The sequence below is a fragment of the Capricornis sumatraensis genome, chromosome X, assembly GCF_032405125.1.
Source record: "Capricornis sumatraensis isolate serow.1 chromosome X, serow.2, whole genome shotgun sequence".
In the NCBI taxonomy this organism is placed as follows: Eukaryota; Metazoa; Chordata; class Mammalia; order Artiodactyla; family Bovidae; genus Capricornis; species Capricornis sumatraensis.
Genome location: NC_091092.1, coordinates 16,672,988 through 16,694,190, shown reverse-complemented (window position 1 = coordinate 16,694,190; position 21,203 = coordinate 16,672,988). Strand labels below are relative to the sequence as shown.

Here is a 21,203-nt window from a genome sequence, read left to right as displayed (position 1 = left end):
TCCCAAATGGACTGCTCCTGGAGGGCAGGGACCAGAGATAATAATTCTTATGCCCCACCCCCAACCACCCAACACGGTCGGCACCCCATAATACTGGCAGTTTGATTGACTGATGGAAACCCTCTGGTTTGTGGAAATGGGGACACTCCATCAAATCTCTGAGAGCCAGAGGAGAAATTTGGAAGGATCTATATTATTCCTATGCAGGTATACCCCACACCTTTCTAAAACCAAATGCATCTATTTGAATTAGACTTCAACTTCTCTTTTGCTTTAGCACCTCACTGCCTCTTCACTTGCATCATTTCCCTCTGAAATCTTAGTAATCCATCCAAACACTTAGCTTTTGCAGAGGACAATTTACGTCCTAGTGAAAACACTAATTATCAAAACCAGGCTCACCCTTGAAGGACAAGTGCTACGTTTTTCATCTATAACTCACGAGGTCTGTGGGCTTGGGTGGATTAAAAAGATCTTTTATTTTATGAAGGCAACATAATACCTTTCACAGGTGAGATAACATATTTATTCTAAAGAACTGTATCGCTGTTCAACTTAAATTAAGGTACTCAAAGTTTTCCATTCGTGAACTTTTTTCTCCAAAGAAACACCTGGGTCAGCCTTCATTCATGTGATTTGTTATTGTCAGAGTGGTGAATAGTTTTGCTTCAGAACTGTGAAATTGCTTTCTGTGTTCATAAAGTCAACAAGACAGACTGTATTGGAAAAGAATAGAAATAAGTTAGGTAGATGTAGCTTGATTTTAGAGTCACCAGAAAGCACGAGGAGTCGCTCTGTGGTGCCCTTTATTTACAGCCTCTTTCTGATGCCATTCTTCCCCTTCCTCTTCCTCTCTGCAGGCATCAACCCTACCTTTGCTGTGATGGTCTGCCTTGCTTTGCTTATAGCCCTGCTGTGTATTAATGGATTTGCTTACTTTATAAGGTACTCTTTTTTTTTCTTTTTGTATATAAAACTACAAGCCCATAATAGCCTTGTTAATATTGATTTCCAGGAAATCATGTTTCAGTACAATTGCCTCATTACATGACCCACTGATTTTTTTTTTCCATAGTGATTTACCATCCCTACTGGCTCCATTTAGAGTGAAGTGTTTTCGTGATGCCAAGAATAGCTTCCTCAGCTGTGTTGTCAGTGTTGTTGCCTATAAGTAGATCTGGCTCTCAACACTATCATGAAATAAGAGAGCTAGTACTTTAGGGACTGCCTACCCCCATCTGTGCTCCCTTTTCCACTGGCAGAGTCTCCTAGAAACATTTCCCTCTGCAAGTGGTATGGACTGGGATATTTTAACAACTTCCAAGAATTAGGCAAACTTTGGCTAGAATCTAAGATTTAGGAATAATGGTATAAATTCACAGGACTGTAGAGGGGATTAAATAAACCAAAGCCAATAAAGTACCTAGAACAATACCTGCCTCACAGTAGGTGCCCAAGAAATGGTAAATCTCAACTCCTTCTCAAGCACATGGAACTCTCCTGATGGTTGTTAGGAACCCAGAATCCTTGCTTTAAGAGTCATCACTTTTGCCCAGGGCATCCTATTGCAGATTTTTACTATCATTCTTGTTTGGACAAAATCTGTCCTAGCTAATCATCACCATCATCATTACCATCAGGTCTTTATCTTTCTTCTTCAGATCTTTAAATTCCTGACCAGCTACTCTGATGAACTAATTCAGGATCAGGGATAAATGGCTGAAGCTGGCTTTATGATATGACACCCCGTTCTTATAATCTTCACACTTTAACAGTTGGTTCCTCCCCACAGTAGGATGATTTTGGAAAATTAAATCAACCACAACTCTTCCACATTACTCTTTCTACTCTGCAAACCGCACCTTTGCTATCTCTTTGTAAGGGTGGTCCTAACAACAATATGACAAGAACTTGGTGGGGAATGGGGTGGAGCTCTCTGGGCAAATTTCAAGAAAAAAATGTGTCTATAGAGTGTCTTAAGTATCTGTGTAAATTTGGACAAGACACTGAATTTCTGTTGGCCAGAATTTTCTCATTTGTATAATTAAGGAATTGGATTAGATGATCTTTAAGAGCCCTTCCAACTCTGATATTCTAACAAGTATGTAAAATCCTGGGTTGAAACTGACAGGTGTTATTCCTAGTGTTTAGTATGTTAGCATCACTGTGAAAAACCACTATTATCCAGTCTCCGCAGTATTAGAGACTTGATAAAGGCAAACAAAGTTGTAGGTAGCTTATGAATTGTTAAAGCACACTGGATAAAGATGATAGTTTAAAGTTTTTCTTTTGATTTCTGTAACATGCCCCTACTCAGAACAGAAATTTAATGTTTAGCTGCTGCCAAGGAATAAAGTATTTAATTAACATCATGAGCTACTTTTAGTGAATATAAATGCCCTCCAATCAAAATCTTCCTCCTCTAGAGAGATTTGAAGAGGAGTAGGCTCTGGCTCCCCAATGGCAAAAGATACCATGGCAGGGTGGAAAATGGAGTCACTCAGCTGCTTATGTTATTTGACAACTGCCCCCCGCCCCCAGCAAATGACTGATCTGACTGGTCTTTCCCATGAAATGGACTGTTCTTTGGGCTCAGAGGGAGCCTGACCTGTAATTCTTAGGGAGGGAAGAAAAAAAGAAAAAAAAATCATGGAGGGGGGATTTGTTTGGAGCTTGTGGGCTGAAGGGCAAAGAAGACTGGAGAGGGAGATGATTGGAGAGGGACATGATTAGAGAGGAAAATGATTGGAGAGGAAAATGAGTTTGAGACAATTGGTACTTCAAGTGGTCACAGAAAACTCAGAGATGGGAGAGAGGCACATCATTTCCCAGAGTCACTTGGGTCTTGGTTCTTCAGCTAACAAAACACAAAAGATGCCCTCTCTTCACTGCCTTCCTCCCTCTTTCTGCCCACCACGGCTGCAATCAGAAGAGCTGAGCGGCTGATGAGTTTCGGTAATAGATGGTGATTACTTGCAGGAGAGTGGCTCTCTGTTCCTTCCTTTTCTCTGTGTTTTGATTGTTTAAGTTTTTTTTTTTTTCTTTTCAAAAAGAAAAACGTGCAAAGAACCCAACCACCCCAAAACAAAGGATTCTTTGAACTCCTCCTTTCTCTCTACTCTGAACCAGATTGCCTCGCTTTTCTATAAAGCTCTCCCGTGCTTTGTAATACTAATGATGATAATGGTAATAATGAGCTCTTATACTTTCATAGTGCTTCATGCTTTTCAGAGCACTTTCACATATATTATCTCATTTGGTTTTCAAAACAACTCTATAAAGCGAGTAATGCAAGGACTATTATCCTGCTGAAGAGATGAGGACACTGGTGCATGAAGAGGTTAAATTATTTATCCAAGGTTATCTGGTTAATTAATGACAGAATCTGCACTGCATCTCAGATCTCTGGATTGGGGGGTCCGCTTTTCTTTCTACTAGAGTGTATTCTGTAGCATGATTATTTTTACAGGTGTGTCTGCCTTAAGACAATTCATTGCATATATGAAATAGACAAGTTAGGGAGTGAGGCTTTACTTTGCCAAAAGATTAATGCGCTCTACCCAAGAATTCACTACAGGGCTCTTTTAATTTTCTCTGCAGGGCAGCAGCTCCCACAATGATAAGGGACATATTTGTTGGCAGACAATTAGAAACACATTAATTGTTTGTTTACAAATCAGTGGAATCACAGAAAAACTGTCTGGGTTGTTGGTACTTAAAGCTACAGTGACACCTTAGACTTCTTAAAGCAACCTGACAAAGCATTTTTTTTTTTCTTTCTGACAAAGCATTTTGATTCCCCCTATTCTGGCTGTCTGCTTTAGTACATTCCACAGGGTGATCGTTAAGGGATTATGGAAAAAGTGAATCCAAACTAGCTATCAGAGCCCCCAAGATGAAGCAGAACAAAACAACCATATGAACTAATTCCAAGATTCCCTCGAGATCCTCAGGTTGCCCAGTTAGCTCAGCTGAGGACCTACCTGACTGTGTGGGTAGACATCATAAACTTCTGTGTCTACTAATTGATTTGTAAGAGATAATTGCATTCACCGCAAATTAATGGGCATGTTTGGAGAGAATCAGGTTTAAACTGTGTCTATGTAATGCTCAGACAAGAGACCAATTCAGTCAAAGGAAAAAAAAAACAGTCAGCCCATTTGTTTGGAATCATGTAGACAAAGCAGCCAACTGATTGAATTTTTCCACTTTTCAACCTGTTGCTTTGGCAACTTTGCAAGACAAGTGGTCTTGTGGGCAGGAATCTGGGCCCACAGCCAAACACCCAGGATTCAAGCTCCAGCTCTGCCTCAGGCAATGGTATCTCACACAATTTGCTTTATTTTGTTTTGTTTCTTTAATATTTTTTGTATTTGTAAAACTGAGATTAATGATTCTTGGCCCTGGTATTATTAGAATATATACTATGGTAAATGAGAAAAGGTGTTGTATTCTTTAAAAGTATTCAGAGGTGTTGTTTTGAATGTGCCCTTGATATGGAATCACTGTTTTAATAGTCTGAGATACCCATCCCTATGCTGTACCCCCCTTCTGATACTTCTTTAATAGCATTTTTACTTTTCTCTTTTGGTCTTTCTAATATTGCAAGTTATGAGGCCCAGACTCGCTCTCTCTCTCTTTGCTGTGGATACTGTGGTAAACATCCCTGTGTGTTTACTCTCTCAATTATCTTGTATATTTTTTAAACTTCTATCATAGGGCAAATTTACCCCTTGGTTTGCAAAATATCCAACCCCCGTGACCTTCTGACTTTATGCTTGTTTCAGACATCGTATAAATAAAATCCAGTTGATTAAAGGACCCAACAGAATTCTACTGACTTTGGAGGATGTGACATTTATCAATCCCCACTTTGGCAGTAAGGTAAGGAGCATCCCTTTCTCTTACTGTGCGGCCCCTGGTGGTATCCACAAGCCACAGGTGACTTTCAGGCACTTTGCATGTGGCTAGGCTGAATTGAAATGTGCTGTAAGAGTAAAATACATGTTGGATTTAGAGGATAGTCCAGAAACATGTAAAGTATTTCGTTCTAATATTTCAAAATATTAATGACGTCAAAATGATAATACTTCGGATATATTGGGTTAAATAAAGTGTATTACGATATTACTTGGAAGGAAAGCTATGACAAACCTGAACAGAGTATTAAAAAGCAAAGAATCACTTTGCCGACAAAGGTCCAAATAGTCAAAGCTATGGTTTTTCCAGTAATGTACAGATGTGAGAGTTGGACCATAAAGACGGCTGAGTACCAAAGAACTGATGCTTTCAAATTGTGGTGCTGGAGAAGACTCTTGAGAGTTCCTTAGACTGTAAGGAGATCAAAACAGTTAATCCTAGAGGAAATCAACCCTGAATACTCATTGGAAGGACTATTGCTAAAGCTTAAGCTCCAATACTTTGGCCACCTGATGCAAAGAGTCAACTCATTGGAAAAGACCTTGGTGCTGGGAAAGATTGAGAGCAGGAGGAGAAGCGGGTGACAGAGGACGAGATGGTTGGATAGCATCATTGACTCAATGGATGCGAGTTTGAGCAAACTCTGGGAGATAGTGAAGGACAGGGAAGCGTGGAGTGCTGCATGGGGTCTCAAAGAGTCAGATATGACTGAGCGACCAACTCAACAACAACATTACTGAAATTAATCTCATCTGTTTCTTTTTAGTTTTTTTAAATGTGACTACAAGAAAACTTAAAAGTACACATGTGGTTCATATTACATTTCTGTTGGATAGTACTGGCTTAGAACAGTTTTGAGAAAGTGAAGTACTTTGAACAATAGGGTAGCAATGACTTTATATAGCCCTTCTTTTTACATTTGGACTCAACATGTGATTGCTAATTCCCCAAGGGCAGAGGTACATCTTTTGTGTTTAATGTCAGCCATAGGACCTGATGTGGTGCTGATAGTGTAATAGGTGCTTTTAAAAGCTTGGTGGACCAATCAACTAGTGAAAGAGATTTAAGTGTCACAGGATGGTGTTCTGATTGTGATTGTGTTGTATTGGTTATTTGTATTTAATGCTTGCTACTATGTCCTGGCCTTGGGCTAGGTTTTGTAAGAGATGGCACATGGTCCCTGCCTACATGGAAATTACAGTCAGGTCAGTTCAGTTCAGTCGCTCAGTCGTGTCCGACTCTTTGTGACCCCATGAATCGCAGCACACCAGGCCTCCCTGTCCATCACCAACTCCCGGAGTTCACTCAAACTCACGTCCATCAAGTCAGTGATGCCATCCAGCTATCTCATCCTCTGTCATCCCCTTTTTCTCCTGCCCCCAATCCCTCCCAGCATCAGAGTCTTTTCCAATAAGTCAACTCTTCACATGAGGTGGCCAAAGTACTGGACTTTCAGCTTTAGCATCATTCCTTCCAAAGAAATCCCAGGGCTGATCTCCTTTAGAATAGACTGATTGGATCTCCTTGCAGTCCAAAGGACTCTCAAGAGTCTTCTCCAACACCACAGTTCAAAAGCATCAATTCTTCGGCGCTCAGCTTTCTTCACAGTCCAACTCTCACATCCATTCATGATCACTGGAAAAAGCATAGCCTTGACTAGGTGGACCTTTGTTGGCAAAGTAATGTCTCTGCTTTTCAATATGCTATCTAGGTTGGTCATAACTTTCCTGCCAAGGAGTAAACATCTTTTAATTTCATGGATTACAGTCAGAGAGACAAGTTATACCATACAGAAGAGTCAGTAGATGCCATGTTGCACAAAGGACACCAGACGTATAGTAGAACTTCAGAGGAGATAGATTACTGGAGGAAGACTTCTCAGAGACCCAGAACCAAATCTGGGTCTTAAAGAAGGAAGGATGGGCTTTGTCTAGGTCCCAGGTCACAAACTGGTAACCACTTTTGTTTGATCTTTTTTCTTTTTAAATTTTACTTTATTTTACTTTACAATACTGTATTGGTTTTGCCATACATCAACATGAATCCGCCAAGCGGGTACACGTGTTCCCAACCTGAACCCTCCTCCCACCTCCCTCCCCATACCATCTCTCTGGGTCATCCCAGTGCACCAGCCCCAAGCATCCTGTATCCTGCATCGAACCTAGACTGGCGATTTGTTTCTTACATGATATTATACATGTTTCAATGCCATTCTCCCAAATCATCCCACCCTCTCCCTCTCCCTCAGAGTCCAAAAGACTGTTCTATACATCTGTCTGTTTGATCTTTATGATTATAAAAATTATAGCCAGAATTTTGGAATCATGAAGTTACACATAAAGTCTTGGATTTCTAGATATTCCTTACAAGTTGGAAGATCTATCAACTTTGGGTATCATTGTGGCTATTGGCTAGAATTCTGCAGTAGTTTTCCATTTTGGAAAAATTTGTAAAAACAGTGTCTGCTGTTTGACGCAGTTTCCATTGCTCTCCATTGTCTTCTGCTCAGCTTATTGGGGCTTCCCTGATGGCTCAGCGGGTAGAGTCCATCTGTGATGCAGGATACACAGGAGGTGCGGGTTCAATCCCTGGGTCAGCAAGACCCCTTGGAGGAGGAAATGGCAACCCACTCCAATATTCTTGCCTGGAGAATCCCATGGACAGAGGAACCTCGCAGGTTATGGTTCATAGGGTCAGAAAGAGTCAGACACGATGGAGCCATTAAGCATGCATGCACTCAGGTTATTTCATTAATCTGTATTACCTGCCTGGCTCCTATAGGCATCCTAGGCAGAGAAAACCGCATAAAAAAGAGTTTGGGAAGAGGATGTGTAGTGAAGAGTTTTGTTGAATTTAGCTAGTAGTGGGAGAGTGTGCCTCTTTGTAGGGCTTTCCAGGTGGTGCTAGTGGTAAAGAACCTACCTGCCAAAGCAGGAGACCTAAGAGACACAAGTTCGATCCCTGGATTGGGAAGGGGGGCATGACAACCCACTCCAGTATTCTTGCCTGGAGAATCCCAGGGACAGAGGATCCTGGCAGGCTACAGTCCATGGGGTCACAAAGAGTCCGTCACTGAAGTGACTTAGCACATAAGCATGCACGTAACTCTTTGTGCCCAGTCTGTGTGGTTGAAATAAAGACAGTAGTCTTTGCAAATTCTAGTATGGTGGTGGCAGGGTGTCCGGAGAGGATGCAAACACCTCACATTGTCCCCATGTGCTATTTTTGCTACACCAGCATACAAGATCTGAGAAATAATTATCTCTGTGACAGAACTGATCATTTGCTTAAATGTGACACTAAAAAGGGTGCTTTAACTAGTTGTCTGGGTGAGAATGGCTTTACAGGATAATACCTTGTGCATCTGGAATCAAATGAAATGTTCAGCTGTTTGCTTTAAGTCTCAATTACAACCCTAACCTTTACGTGTGTAAATCACCGGATCCTTTTGTAAGGTTGACATCATGTTCCTGGAAGTGTATTGCTGAATGCCAAAATGATCACAGTGGCTGAAAGGTACATTCTATTCTTATGCCATCAAAGCATGTTGATGTTAGTTTCTAATTTTGAAGCCACTAAAGGACCCTGGAACTCATGTGGTATAACTTGTCTAGATTTGTCATATTCAACATAGCTTGTATGAAAATTTCCCACCTCAATTAGAAAGGGTAGATACTGAAGTACAAGCTCTAAACCAAGCCAACTAGATAACCGAGTACTAAGAGAACAAGTATTCAATTCTGTGACAAAGTATTTTATCCTGAAATGAGTGGTCAATAATAAGAGCAGATGGCTAGTAGTTATTGTCCAAATGAAGCAATATATAGTAAAGTTTTGGTCAAAGGAAATAAACCTATTTTTAAAAGCCTTACTTGTTTATTGGTCAGTCAGTTCAGTCGCTCAGTCATGTCTGACTCTTTGTGACCCCATGGACTGCAGCACGCCAGGCTTCCCTGTCCTTCACCAACTTCCATGAGCTTGCTCAAACTCATGTCCATTGAGTCAGTGATGCCATCCAAGCATCTCATCCTCTGTCGTCCCCTTCTCCTCCTGCCTTCAATTTTTCCCAGCATCAAAGTCTTTTCCAATGAGTCAGTTCTTCGCATCAGGTGGCCAAAGTATTGGAGCTTCAGCTTCAGCATCAGTCCTTCCAATGAATATTCAGGACTGATTTCCCTTAGGATTAACTGTTGGATCTCCTTGCAGTCCAAGGAATTCTCAAGAGTCTTCTCCAACACCACAGTTCAAAAGCATCAGTTCTTTGGTCCTCAGCTTTCTTTATGGTTCAACTCTAATATCTGTACATGGTTACTGGAAAAACCACAGCTTTGATTAGATAGACCTTTGTCAGTAAAGTAATATCTTTCCTTTTAAATACACTGTCTAGGTTTGTCATAGCTTTTCTTCAAATGAGCAAGCGTCTTTTAATTTCATGGCTGCAGTCACCATCTGCAGTGATTTTGGAGCCCCCCAAAAATAAAGTCTCTCACTGTTTCCATTGTTTCCCTATCTATTTACCATGAAGTGATGGGACTGGATCCCATGATCTTTGTTTTTAGAATGTTGAGTTTTAAGCCAGCCTTTTCACTCTCCTCTTTCACTTTCATCAAGAGGCTCTTTAGTTCCTCTTTGCTTTCTGCCATAAGAGTGTGTCATCTGCATATCTGAGGTTGTTGATATTTCTCCCAGCAATCTTGATTCCAACTTGTACTTCATCCAGCCTGGCCTTTTACATGAACTCTGCATATAAGTTAAGTAAGCAGGGTGACAGTATACAGCCTTGACATACTCCTTTCCCAGTTTGCAACCAGTCCATTGTTCCATGTTCATTTGACATTTGAAATGTCACAATGACAATTCATGTCAATTGCCTAGATATTCTGGGTCTAAAGTACCAAAACAATAAACAATGTTGAACTGAATTATCCTTTCCTTTGTATAGGCCTTGCAATGGTCCAGTAAATATAAAACCCCCTTCACATATGCCTTCTTTCTTTCCTGTGCATGCATTCATGCTCAGTCATATCCAACCCTTTGCAACCCCATGGACTATAGCCTGCCAGGCTCCTCTGTCCATGGGATTTCCTAAGCAAGGATACTGAAGTGGGTTGCCATTTCCTCTTCCAGGGGATCTTCCTGACCCAGGGATCGAACTTGCATCTCCTGGGTCTCCTGCATTGCAGGTGGATTCTTAACCATTGAGTCCCCTGGAAGCCCATTCTCTCTTTCCTACTAAGACACAAAACATGTTTGGCTTTCATACTAGTCCTCAGAAAACCACCATAAATAGCAGAATAGTGCTACCTCCAGATGAACAAAGTACCTAAGGTTTTAAAATCTTGTTCATGATAACAGATCTTTTCTTTCACTTGTGCATAAATTTTGACATAATGAGAGTTAAAAAATAAACAATCATCATCACTTTTCACCATAGATGTGATAAAAATGAATAGCAACAGAAATAGATAGCCTCAGAGGGAGTGTTCTTCTTCTTCTTGACTATATTGACCCAGGTAGAAAGGGATGGCATTACCATAGGAGAACATAGCTCATAACCTCCACATCCTTTTTGGCACTTGGCTTGTATCAGGGGTTCTGATGGGAAAAGATGGGGAAGCATACATTTTCCTTAAATGTTGTGTAGTCAGAAACTTGCAGCTGGCTGGGTCTAATTGGTCAAAGCCAAGTCAAGAATTCCATCCAAATGGAATGTCTGAAAGTATAAACTCTTGGTGAATATAAAATTAATTCAGTCTAGAAAAATTGGTAGGTCAGGAGAAGTCAGGTCAGAAAGGAAATTTTTAGAAGAAAGTGAAGCTGAAGTCCAAATGTATGTGGATTTTGGCAGATTCTCTTGCTTTCTCCTTTGGCCTTCATGAAGAGGTCTATAACTCAATATACTAATCTACGTGCTCCTGCTGAGATAGGCAAATAAAGACTGAAAGATAAGTAGTTTCTCCTCTGGCCTTGCTCTCTTGAGGAAGATTCAGGTTGATGCAAGGGTTATGTGAAGAGTCAAGTTTTCCATCTTGTCTGAATCTTGAGCTGTTGGGATTTCAACACATTAAGGGCTGGGTGTAGTTTACCATTGCTTTGGAGCTTTGTGATAGTCTTGTCTTGGTAGAATGAACTGAGCTCAGGGCTAAATCAACTGGTAATTTTTAGTTTATCAAAGACTATTAAGGGCAGAGTGTGTGACAGTACTTAAGATTAATTTTTATTGGCAAACAAGAGTGAAACAAAGCATGATGTGGCAGAAAGAACACACAGGACCAGAAATATAGCATCCACATTCTTCTTCCAGTCCTTAGGTCTCTGTTTCTTCACTTTAAAATAAGAGTGTTGGAATTGGGGGTGGGGAATAGCCTAGGCAATACCAACTGTGACTACTAAGTCTGCATTGCTATAATTCTGAAAAGGCATATTTGGAGACATGGAGAAGAATATGAGGAAACTGTTGATTTATTGGGCTTCCCAGGTGGCACTAGTGGTAAAGAACCCGCCTGCCAACGCAGGAGATGTAAGAGACAAGGGTTCGATCCCTGGGTCAGAAGATATTTCTTCATATAAAATAAGTCTGCTGGTCCAGGTGAAGATATTAAGTTCAGTTGAAGATGTTCAATTGTAAAAGTTAACAAAGGTTTCAGACAATCCTTCCTTTTGTCATTTAACTGCACTTCCTAGCCCTCTTTTTTCAGACTTATGTGTGTGCTAAGTTGCATCAGTTGTGTCTGACTCTTTGTGACCATATGGACTGTAGCCCACCAGACTCCTCTGTCCATGGGATCCTCCAGGCAGGAATACTGGAGTGGGTTGCCATGCCCTCCTTCAGGGCATCTTCCCAACCCAGGGATTGAACCTGCATCTCTTACATCTCCTGTATTAGCAAGCGAGTTCTTTACCACTAGCACCACCTGGACTTATAAAGCATCAGACTTATAAATCATGGGTAGATGATCTACTCTCTACCATCTTATTGCTTTCTGAGATACCTTGTGTCATGAAGCTTGCCTGCATAGAAAAAGGATGTCATTCAAGCTGGTATGGGCTTCCCAGGTGGTTCAGTGGTAAAGAATCTGCCTGCCACTGCAGATGTGGGTTTGATCCCTGGGTTGGTAAGATCCCCTGGAGAAGGAAATGGCAACCCACGCCAGTATTCTTGCCTGGAAAATTCCATGGACAGAGGAACCTGGCAGGCTACAGTCCATGAGGTCACAAAGAGTTGGACACGACTGAGTGACTGAGCATGCACGCAAGATGGTGTAACATAAAGAGTTAGGCCTAACAGCCAGAAGGGTGGGGTTCTGTCCTAGTTCTGTGCCTGATTTTTTCAAAACATTAGATTTTCATCTTTTTCTCATTTTTGTCTGTAAATGAGAGTGCCACACTGAATTATGACTGGTGTTCTTTCTTGTCCCTCTGAATCACTCTAACTTCTCTAGGAGATGAAAATATCTGCAAAGCTTTGCCTTTCTTTTATGGCATATGGAGGTGAAGCAAAGAACCAATTCTAGCATAAAAAAATGCTGGCAATAGGAAAAATTAATAAATGTCATGTTTATAGAGCTCAACTTGGAAAGTTACTTTCTTAGGAATAAAAAAAGAAAAAAATACCGGATGAACATAGTACCTACATAGCTGTGTGCTCTGTCCTTAATTGTGATAATTTTGTTCATAAACTTTCTTTCCTAATCCTTTCACAGAGAGGAAGTCACGCCAGTGTAAGTTTTCAGATCATGTCGGAGGTCCAGAGTGGAAGGTCCCCAAGACTCTCCTTTTCTTCAGGGAGTTTAACTCCAGCTACCTGTGAAAACTCCAATATAGCGATTTATGAGGTAGGATATTCAACAGCTATCTAATCTGCTGCCTTCTTGGGTTTTAAAACAAGGCAGTGACTTAGAACTTGCTTAGTCTTTGTGTAAAAATGTTGAAGCTTTGGGAAGTCTTTCCTTTTGGTAAGTTTTTTTTATCCATTATCCCCTTACAGACTCATTCTGCTGACCATGATTTTCCTCAGCAACTAATCTACTTAACTTACAACTTCACTGATCTTTCCACACTATTTACTTACTAGGAATGTGGAAAAAAGTCTGTGAGACTCAGTCTTAACACTTAACCATGTCACTCATTCCAGAAGACATAGGTATAATAATAGAAGAAATGATTTCCTGAATGAACTGTTTGTGATGTGATGTCTAGAGATATGCTTTATATAGAGTAAGGGTTGGGACAAGCTCTTCTCTTCATATTCTGGTTCTTCTTCCTATACCTGTTATCCTCTGATATTACGGAAATATTTTAAAAATTATTCATTTCTTTTCTCAGTCTGTACTGACTCTTGGAGTAACAGGTTACCTTCTGCTGTCTAAAATAGAAATCCTTTTAATTTCACTTACATTTCTGTCTTTCAAGCTTTAAAAGACCACATCCAACCCCAAATCCAACCCTTATCTAAAATACTGGCATTTGGTGACCAGAACAAATCTCACATTGGTTGGAGAGATGAACTGTTTTTTCTCAGCAGGAAAGAGTTAAAGTGAAAGTTGCTCAGTCGTGTCCGACTTTTTGCAACCCCATGGACTATACAGTCCATGGAATTCTCTAGGCCAGAATATGGGAGTGGGTAGCCTTTCCCTTCTCCAGGGGATCTTCCCAACCCAGGAATTGAACCAGGGTCCTGCATTGCAGGCAGATTCTTTACCAACTGAGCTATCAGGGAAACCCAGGAAAGAGTTAAGCAGTGGATAAAAGGGAAACAAGAATGCCTTTCTGTCCCTCCAAAGTGAGGCCTTTCCAGTGTGGTTTCCTTGTTTTGTTTGAAGATACTCCCCAAAGCAGCAAACACTCGCAACTTTAATAGTAACTACAAAGAAAGTTCAAAACAGGTCAGAATGAATTTTTAGGTTCTCCATCACTGGATTATCCAAGTTGAATGCTCTCATCCATTTGATAAATAATTTATAGCTACTTAAAACACCAAGGTTAGTATGGTATATCTTCGCTCAGTTTATGGGAAGTGTGTTGACTTAAATTTGGAGCAGGAAACCTCTGGATCTTGCCTTGAACTTAATTTAATCAAAGAGGAGATCTGATTCAAATGTAAACTTGAGTTATTGGGGAATTAAAAATTCTACACTCTCAAAGACCAAAGACAAAGTAATCTCAAGATACTCTTTTGAACGTCAAATGGAATGGGGCTGCTGGCTTTAAAAATGTATTGATGCCTCTGATTCTGAAGTAAATCTCAACAGCTAAGGCAGTCTCTTGGTTTTTCATCTGTAAATTGAGAGGTTGAACTAAATTCTTAATTTTGGCTGCTCATTAGAATCTCTTGTGTGTATATGCTCAGTCGCTTCACTCATGTCCAGCTCTTTGCAACCCCATGGACTGTAGCCCACCAGGCTCCTCTGTCCATGGGATTCTCCAGGCAGGAATACTGGAATGGGTAGCCATCCCTTTCTCCAGGGGTTCTTTTAGACGCAGGGATGGAATCTGTGTGTCTTATGTCTCCTGCATTGGCAGGTAGGTTCTTTATCTCCAGTACCACCTGGGAAGCCCTGTGGGAAACAAAAAAATACCTATGAGGCTCCACCCCTAGTAACTCTGGTTCAGTTGGTTTGGGGTGGGCCCAGGCAGTGTTATTTTTTTTTTTAAGTCCCCCTATATGTGCAGCCAGGGTTGAGAATTGCTGAACTGAGAGAACTCTGGGGCCTCTTCTGGCTCAAATGTTCTATGATTCTCTGATTCTGCAGAAGAATTTATGTGTTGAATTGTGGTATGTTTTATTTGGTGGAGCTGGAAGGTTTTAGTATAGAATGAAGAAGGAGAAAAAAAAAAACAAACATCTGTATATAATTGGCCTTTAAGAACCTGTCAGATATTTCCTCATTTTGGAAGGAGGCAGACAGTTGAGTTAGTTGCCATAATGACCGTTGTTGGTCATTCAGATCATGGGTATTTCTTAACTGCATAGTCCATAGGGGAAGTTTATCTGCACAAAGGAGGGTATTAGTGAGAATAATACCACCCCACGAGGTCAGCATGCAAAGGAAGACAGCTGAAGCTAGAAAACTGTCTAGCTAGAGTTGAGGAGGACTTTGGGTAAGAGCAGAAGTCAATCAAATCAACAGACCAAACAAAGAGGTCCAGTATGCCTTCTGAAAGGGCCCTCTATTAGGCATGTTTTAAAGAAGATTCATTATCTAGTTTCTGTTTAAAGAGAATTTTCATAAGATTTTTTATTGGAAGATATGGAACCTCCAGACGATGTGCCTGGAGTAGCAGATACCTAATAACAAAGGACAGGCTTCTCTAGGACGTGCCTTTCTAGTCATTGTAATACACTGACACAGAGTCACACTTTGATGGGACGCACGGGTGCATATCCTCCGGAATTGTACAGGAAACTCAGCCCTTATCTCAGACATACACTCAGAGATGTGAAAGGAAAGCTAGCTGAGCAGGCTGCTTGGGAGAAAGAGCTGTGAATGGCAGATGCAAAGAGAACATGTCAGGATCTGTTCTAATAGCCACTGTATAGGGAAGAAGGGTGAGGCTAGCGATAGTGCCACCCTGACACACTCAGAGAGAACCCACTGAACTGTTTCTCCCTCTTCATTCTCTGACTCCTTCTGCCTCTCCACTTCCCCCTGTGTTTTTCTCTTTGTCCCATTTCTGTCTCTCCTTCACACATCCTCCACATCCATCTCTCTTTCCCAGAGCCTTTTTTTCTATCTTCCCACCTTCTAGAGCCCATGTAGCTCTCTTTCCACCCCTTTCCTTTCCACAGCCATCTTCTCTCTCTCTCATCACAGAATCAGATCATCAAAGCTGAAAAGGAGCTTAGAAATCATCCAAGTAGTCCAGCTCTGTGGGTGTGGAAACTGAGACTCAGGCCAATGAGGTGACTACCCTAAGCGTGCATGTCTGCATGCTAAGTCACTTCAGTTGTGTCCGACTCTTTGCAACCCCATAGTCTGTGGCCTGCCAGGCTCCTTTGTCCATGGGATTCTCCAGGCAAGAATACTGGAGCGGGTTGCCATGCCCTCCTCCAGGGGACCTTCCTGACCCAGGGATGGGACCTTTCTGACCCAGGGATTGAACCTGTGTCTCTTATGTCTCCTGCATTGGTAGGAGGCCACCCTTGAATTTGAGACAAAGCCAGGTGTAGAACCTAGTTCTCTTGGCTCTTAGTTAATACAACATGGCCTTAATGCAAAATTTATGGACTTTAAAAACTTTAGTGGATAGAGTTTGATGTTTCTTCCTCTTAATTAAAAAATGAATGATGAGTGAAGTATTGATATTTTATCATACTTTCTCTCAAAAGAACAAAACAAAACAAATGGTGCATGTGTGGCAAAAATAAAACCTGCCCATATCCTCCCTTTTCCTGATTATTAATAAAGTAGGACACACACAGACTCAATAAAATTTTGCTTATAATATTCGTGAGAAGTCTTTAAATCTTAAAACAAACACACAAAGCCCCCAAACTAAAGAAAGCCCATGGGAAGAAAAAGCAACAAAGTGGGAGATGGAAGACCTTGCTTCTGTTACTACCTAGCCTTCTGACCTTGGGCCAGTCATTTAATCTCTTCAGGCTTTAATTTCTTTAACCATGAAGCTCTCAAATTTGGTGATTTGGCAGGAGAAAAGCTCTGCTTAACTACTTATTAAAACTTAATAAGCAAGAGAGACAGCGAAGCCATGTCTGTAATAGGGCTGATTCCAGGAAGAAGGTAACAGGCACTGGCTATAGGCAGAGTCAGGGCTGCTGGTACTGATGCTCAGGTTGTACACTGCACAAGGGGGCCACATCTAAGAGGGTACTATTCACATTGTAGACATATACTAACTTATATGAGAGTGGTGCATGAGTGAGCAGAGGGATTCTGGTGTCCCAGCCTAGTTCTGGAATGAGGTGGTGGGGCGACTTGCACACGCACCTACATGCATACCAGCATAGCTGACTCTGCACAGAGTCACTGGTAAACAAATATGCACCTGACTTTGTGCTTCCTTGACAATGCCCCTGGAGTTTCTTGAGAGTACTTCTTTCTCCTGCCTAATATTTTTATAGGCCAAATTTCAGCTTCTCACCAGCGCCTCTACAGCCTGACTCCAGACCTGCAAAGAGGCCTTACCTGGCAGGCAGTGTTTGGTGGTAGCCAGAGTATTGAAGCTGCTGGGGGAGTGTGTTTTCTGGCATCTGGAGGATGTATGAGTCAATGAGAATGTGGTATATGCATAGATACATACAGCTGGGGCTGCTGCCCAGCATCACTGGGGTTCCGTAGGCTGCAAAGTAATAAATAGTCTCAAGGTGAGGTGAAGTCGCTCAGTCGTGTCTGACTCTTTGCAACCCTGTGGACTGTAGCCTACCAGGGTCCTCCATCCATGGGATTCTCCAGGCAAGAATACTGGAGTGGGTTGCCATTTCCTTCTCCAGGGGATCTTCCCGACCCAGGGATCGAACCCAGGTCTCCCACATTGGAGGCAGACGCTTTAACCTCTGAGCCACCAGGGAAGCCTCACAATTATTTTAACTTGAGGAAAGCACCCTTTGCTAGTTAACACAAAGGTGCCATGGAAGCTAGCAGTGACCATGATGCAAGTAATAGAATGGCAAAGGTGCTGGAAGGCATTAATGACCGTCAGTGTTTAACCCACACATGGGCTGAGTTTGTAAATTCTCGTTAGAGTTTATGCTTTCAGCTTAAACTTCAGCCTTTGATCCTGGGCAGAGTCCTATGAAAAGGAGCAGGTAGCTCAGTGGTAAAGAATCCTTCTGCCAGTGCAGGAGACACAGAAGACATGGGTTTGATCCCTGGGCCAGGAAGATCCCCTGGAGGAAGAAATGGCGCCCCAGACCAGTATTCTTTCCTGGAAGATCCCATGGACAGAGGAGCCTGCTGCTGCTGCTGCTGCTAAGTCCCTTCAGTCGTGTCCGACTCTGTGCGACCCCATAGACAGCAGCCCACCAGGCTCCCCCGTCCCTGGGATTCTCCAGGCAAGAACACTGAGGGCTATAGTCCACAGGGCCGCAAAGTGTTGAGCAGAACTGAGCGACTGAGCACAAATGCACAAAATACAAAGTCCTCTGAAGGCTAAAGCTTTGAGGTGTCAGGCCCTCATGACTCCCATGACTAAGTGAGTAAGTGTGGGGCCTGAGAATGGGCCTTTGTAACCAGTACCTTCTATTTTTTTAAATAAAATACCATTATAATTGTAAGCCATAATGGAAGCATGATTAACCTAACAATATAAAATAATTGCATACAATTTGGGGGGGTTAAGTAGAGCGATGTGGTAAGTGCATACATGCATATGTTTTTATCTGGCCAGCCAGTCTATGTCTTTGTCTAACCAGTTCCTTGGTGACTGTGATGTAGCTGGTATGGGGCCACATACAGGGAGTTGCTAGGCAAGAGACCAGGAATTGGTACTTTCACCATTCTAGTGCAGACAGGCACTATTCCTAGACTACCTTTCTGAACTTTGTGAGCATGAGCCTGATTGGCCTAGTTCTATTCAGCTGCTGAAGGCCCCTGAAAGCAAGTTCCTAGTTAAAGAGTTTTGAGTTCCTTGGCTAGAAGGTGCCCTCTGACACACAGTAGAGGCAAGTAACTCAGATGCCCGCAGCTCCTGTTATTAGCCTTTGCCTCCGGCTCGTCTCCAGATGCAATGCCACAGCTGGATATATTCCTTAATAAGAGACTGGCTACACTCTCTTATTCTTGGAATTTGACTGTATAGAGCTCTCTGCTTTATTATCTCTACTTGATGACAAATTGGTGCAGCCTGAAATGGAATCTCCAGGCTATAGGTAATAGATGTGAAAGCACTTGGAAGAGGAGAGAGTGCTGTGCAAATGTCAGGCATTATTATTATTACAGAGAAAAAGATATCTATATATGTATTGCTTCTTTTCAAATTTAGGTTGGACAGAAACTAAATAGGGCTTGGTAACTGATGAATCCTCGAGGCTGTGCATGTAGGAGAAAATTATCTAGCTGGCACCTGTGTTAAAGTGAAGACAATAAAATAACTGTTGTTTTTGACTTGACAGGCAGCCTTAGAAAATCACTGTTTTGTGCTTAAAAATTCAGAAATAGACTTCTGAAAGAGTCTAGATTACTCATATTACTGTGGTCGTACACTTGTACATCCAGGTGAAAAATGTTTAATTGGTGTTGAAGCCAATTGGTTTATGATTAAAGCATAAAAGGCCCCCAAATGGCCTGTCCCATGAGAGAAAAATGGATCAAAGTAAATGCAGGCAACATTTGCTGCACTGCATCTCCTGCCCTACATCTCTCACCACAGACGCCTCGAGGCAGTCAGAATTGCACCACTAACCGTATCCATTCATCGCAGGAAACCTGGTGCTACATCACTTAGCCATGAATGAGCAAAATGACCCAGCACTTCCTGCAGTGAATTCAGGCTGTTGTGGCATTCCTTTTCTGGGGTCTGCATTCCTGCAATTGTTTCCTTGTCTTTAATTAACTGGAATTTTAAATGTAACTTCTCTGTATGACATCCTTTTTAGCTTGGAACACAGAATATCCATGGGGTGGAGGGTGAGAAAGAGGAACAGAGCTTGTGTGTGTTGATAGACGGTCTAACTATAAACTCTTAGTGTGGAAGGGAAGAGTTGCTCTAAAGCTGTTGGCAACTAAGGTTCCTCAACACTCTTTATCTTTTCTTTCTAGGGTGATTGGGTATGGCTGAAAAAATTCCCCTCTGGAAATTTCGGAGGCATTAAATCCGTCGAATCAAGTGCAAGTGACATATTTGAAATGGTATGAAAAACGCTCTCTTAAACATATTCCCGCTGAAACCAATCATTTCTCCAAAGTAACAAATACCAACTGTTAGGAAGATCTTTTAACAAATCAGTACAGGGAAACTACAGGGAGGTGACTGACTTGTTATGACAATATGATGGAATGGCAAAAGTATGGGCTCCGGAGTCAAAAAGATGTGAAGGATTCAATCCCAGCTCTGCCACTTAAGAGGCATATTAACTTGAGCAAATCACCTAAACACTGAGCTTTACTTTCCTTAGTTGTGAAAGGAGTATATTAATGTCTGCTTCCCAGGGTTAAGATGATACATATATAGTGTCTTGCACATTTCCTGACATACAGCTTCTTTGCAAAATGGTAGCTATTATGATTATTATTAAGTACATATCCCATAATCTTTCATAATCTCTAGCTGCTATACCTAGAAAAGTCATCTGGTAATTTCTATTTATATAAGACAAATGGTGACTTCCCAATCCCACCAATTATATTCAGAAAGTCCTTGGATGGGTTGTTTAAAGAAGCAGCCTATAGATGAGGCAGAGATGATGATGCTCCCTCTCAAACCATTTAAGATCAGCTCCTTGAACTTTGAGTTCATAAAAGATTTGTGGAGACCGTCTGGTTCCATCAGACTCATGAAAATGGGATTCCTAGAAGATAATGATGGATTCCTTCACATTTCTGAATCAGGCAAGTTCAAATCAATCCATTAGGTTTGAATGAGGCACATGCTATATTCAGAACTAGTGAGAAAACAAAGGACATGGGGACATGGAAGAGGTGTGGCCTATGGGAGACCAGCTATGACCCATGGATCCCAGTGAGATGTTATGATTTGGTGTTTCCCTTACATGTAGTTGTTTTTTAAGAAATTGTTTATTGATTTTTCACTGTTCTGGGTCTTTGTTGCTGCTTGGGCTTTTCTCTAGTTGCAGTGCTCAGGCTTCTCATTACAGTGGCTTCTCCCGTCATGGAGTATGGACTCTAGGGTATGCGGGCTTCAATACTTGTGCCTTGTGGGCTCTACAGCACAGGCGCAATAGTTGTGGTGTATGGGCTTAGTTGCTCCTCAGCATGTGGGATCTTCTGGGATCAGGGATCGAAACTGTGTCTCCTGCATTGGCAGGTGGATTTTTTACCACTGAGCCACCAGGGAAGCCCTGCATGTGGTTTTGATGCCTGGAGCTGAAGGAAAAATAATGAGGATGAATCCAGAAGGGAGACCAAGATCAGAGCTAGAAGAGGTAGTTGCACACTGGCTTGATGATCTGGAATGCCAAACAAAGAGCTAGATCCAAAGTATGGAGCTGAAACAGCCAGACCTAGGGGAACTACTACACTAGAAATATGGAAATAAGAAGGTCCAAGGTAGAGTGCATCCATGATATCTTTTTTGGGTAATTTAAAATTTTGATATAATTTCAAACTTACAGAGAAGCTACAAAAATAATTCAAGGAACTCCTGTA

At 41.7% G+C, this 21,203-nt stretch overlaps 1 protein-coding gene across 1 annotated transcript in view; it reads left to right on the top strand.

Moving 5' to 3' along the window:
- GUCY2F (guanylate cyclase 2F, retinal) overlaps positions 1 to 21,203 on the top strand; it is a 97,784-nt gene that overhangs the window by 27,269 nt on the left and 49,312 nt on the right. The window contains exons 4-7 of the mRNA XM_068962828.1: positions 861 to 945; positions 4,788 to 4,884; positions 12,624 to 12,755; positions 19,638 to 19,727. Coding sequence (XP_068818929.1) covers positions 861 to 945; positions 4,788 to 4,884; positions 12,624 to 12,755; positions 19,638 to 19,727 — 404 coding nt within the window. The remainder of the gene's footprint in view (positions 1 to 860; positions 946 to 4,787; positions 4,885 to 12,623; positions 12,756 to 19,637; positions 19,728 to 21,203) is intronic.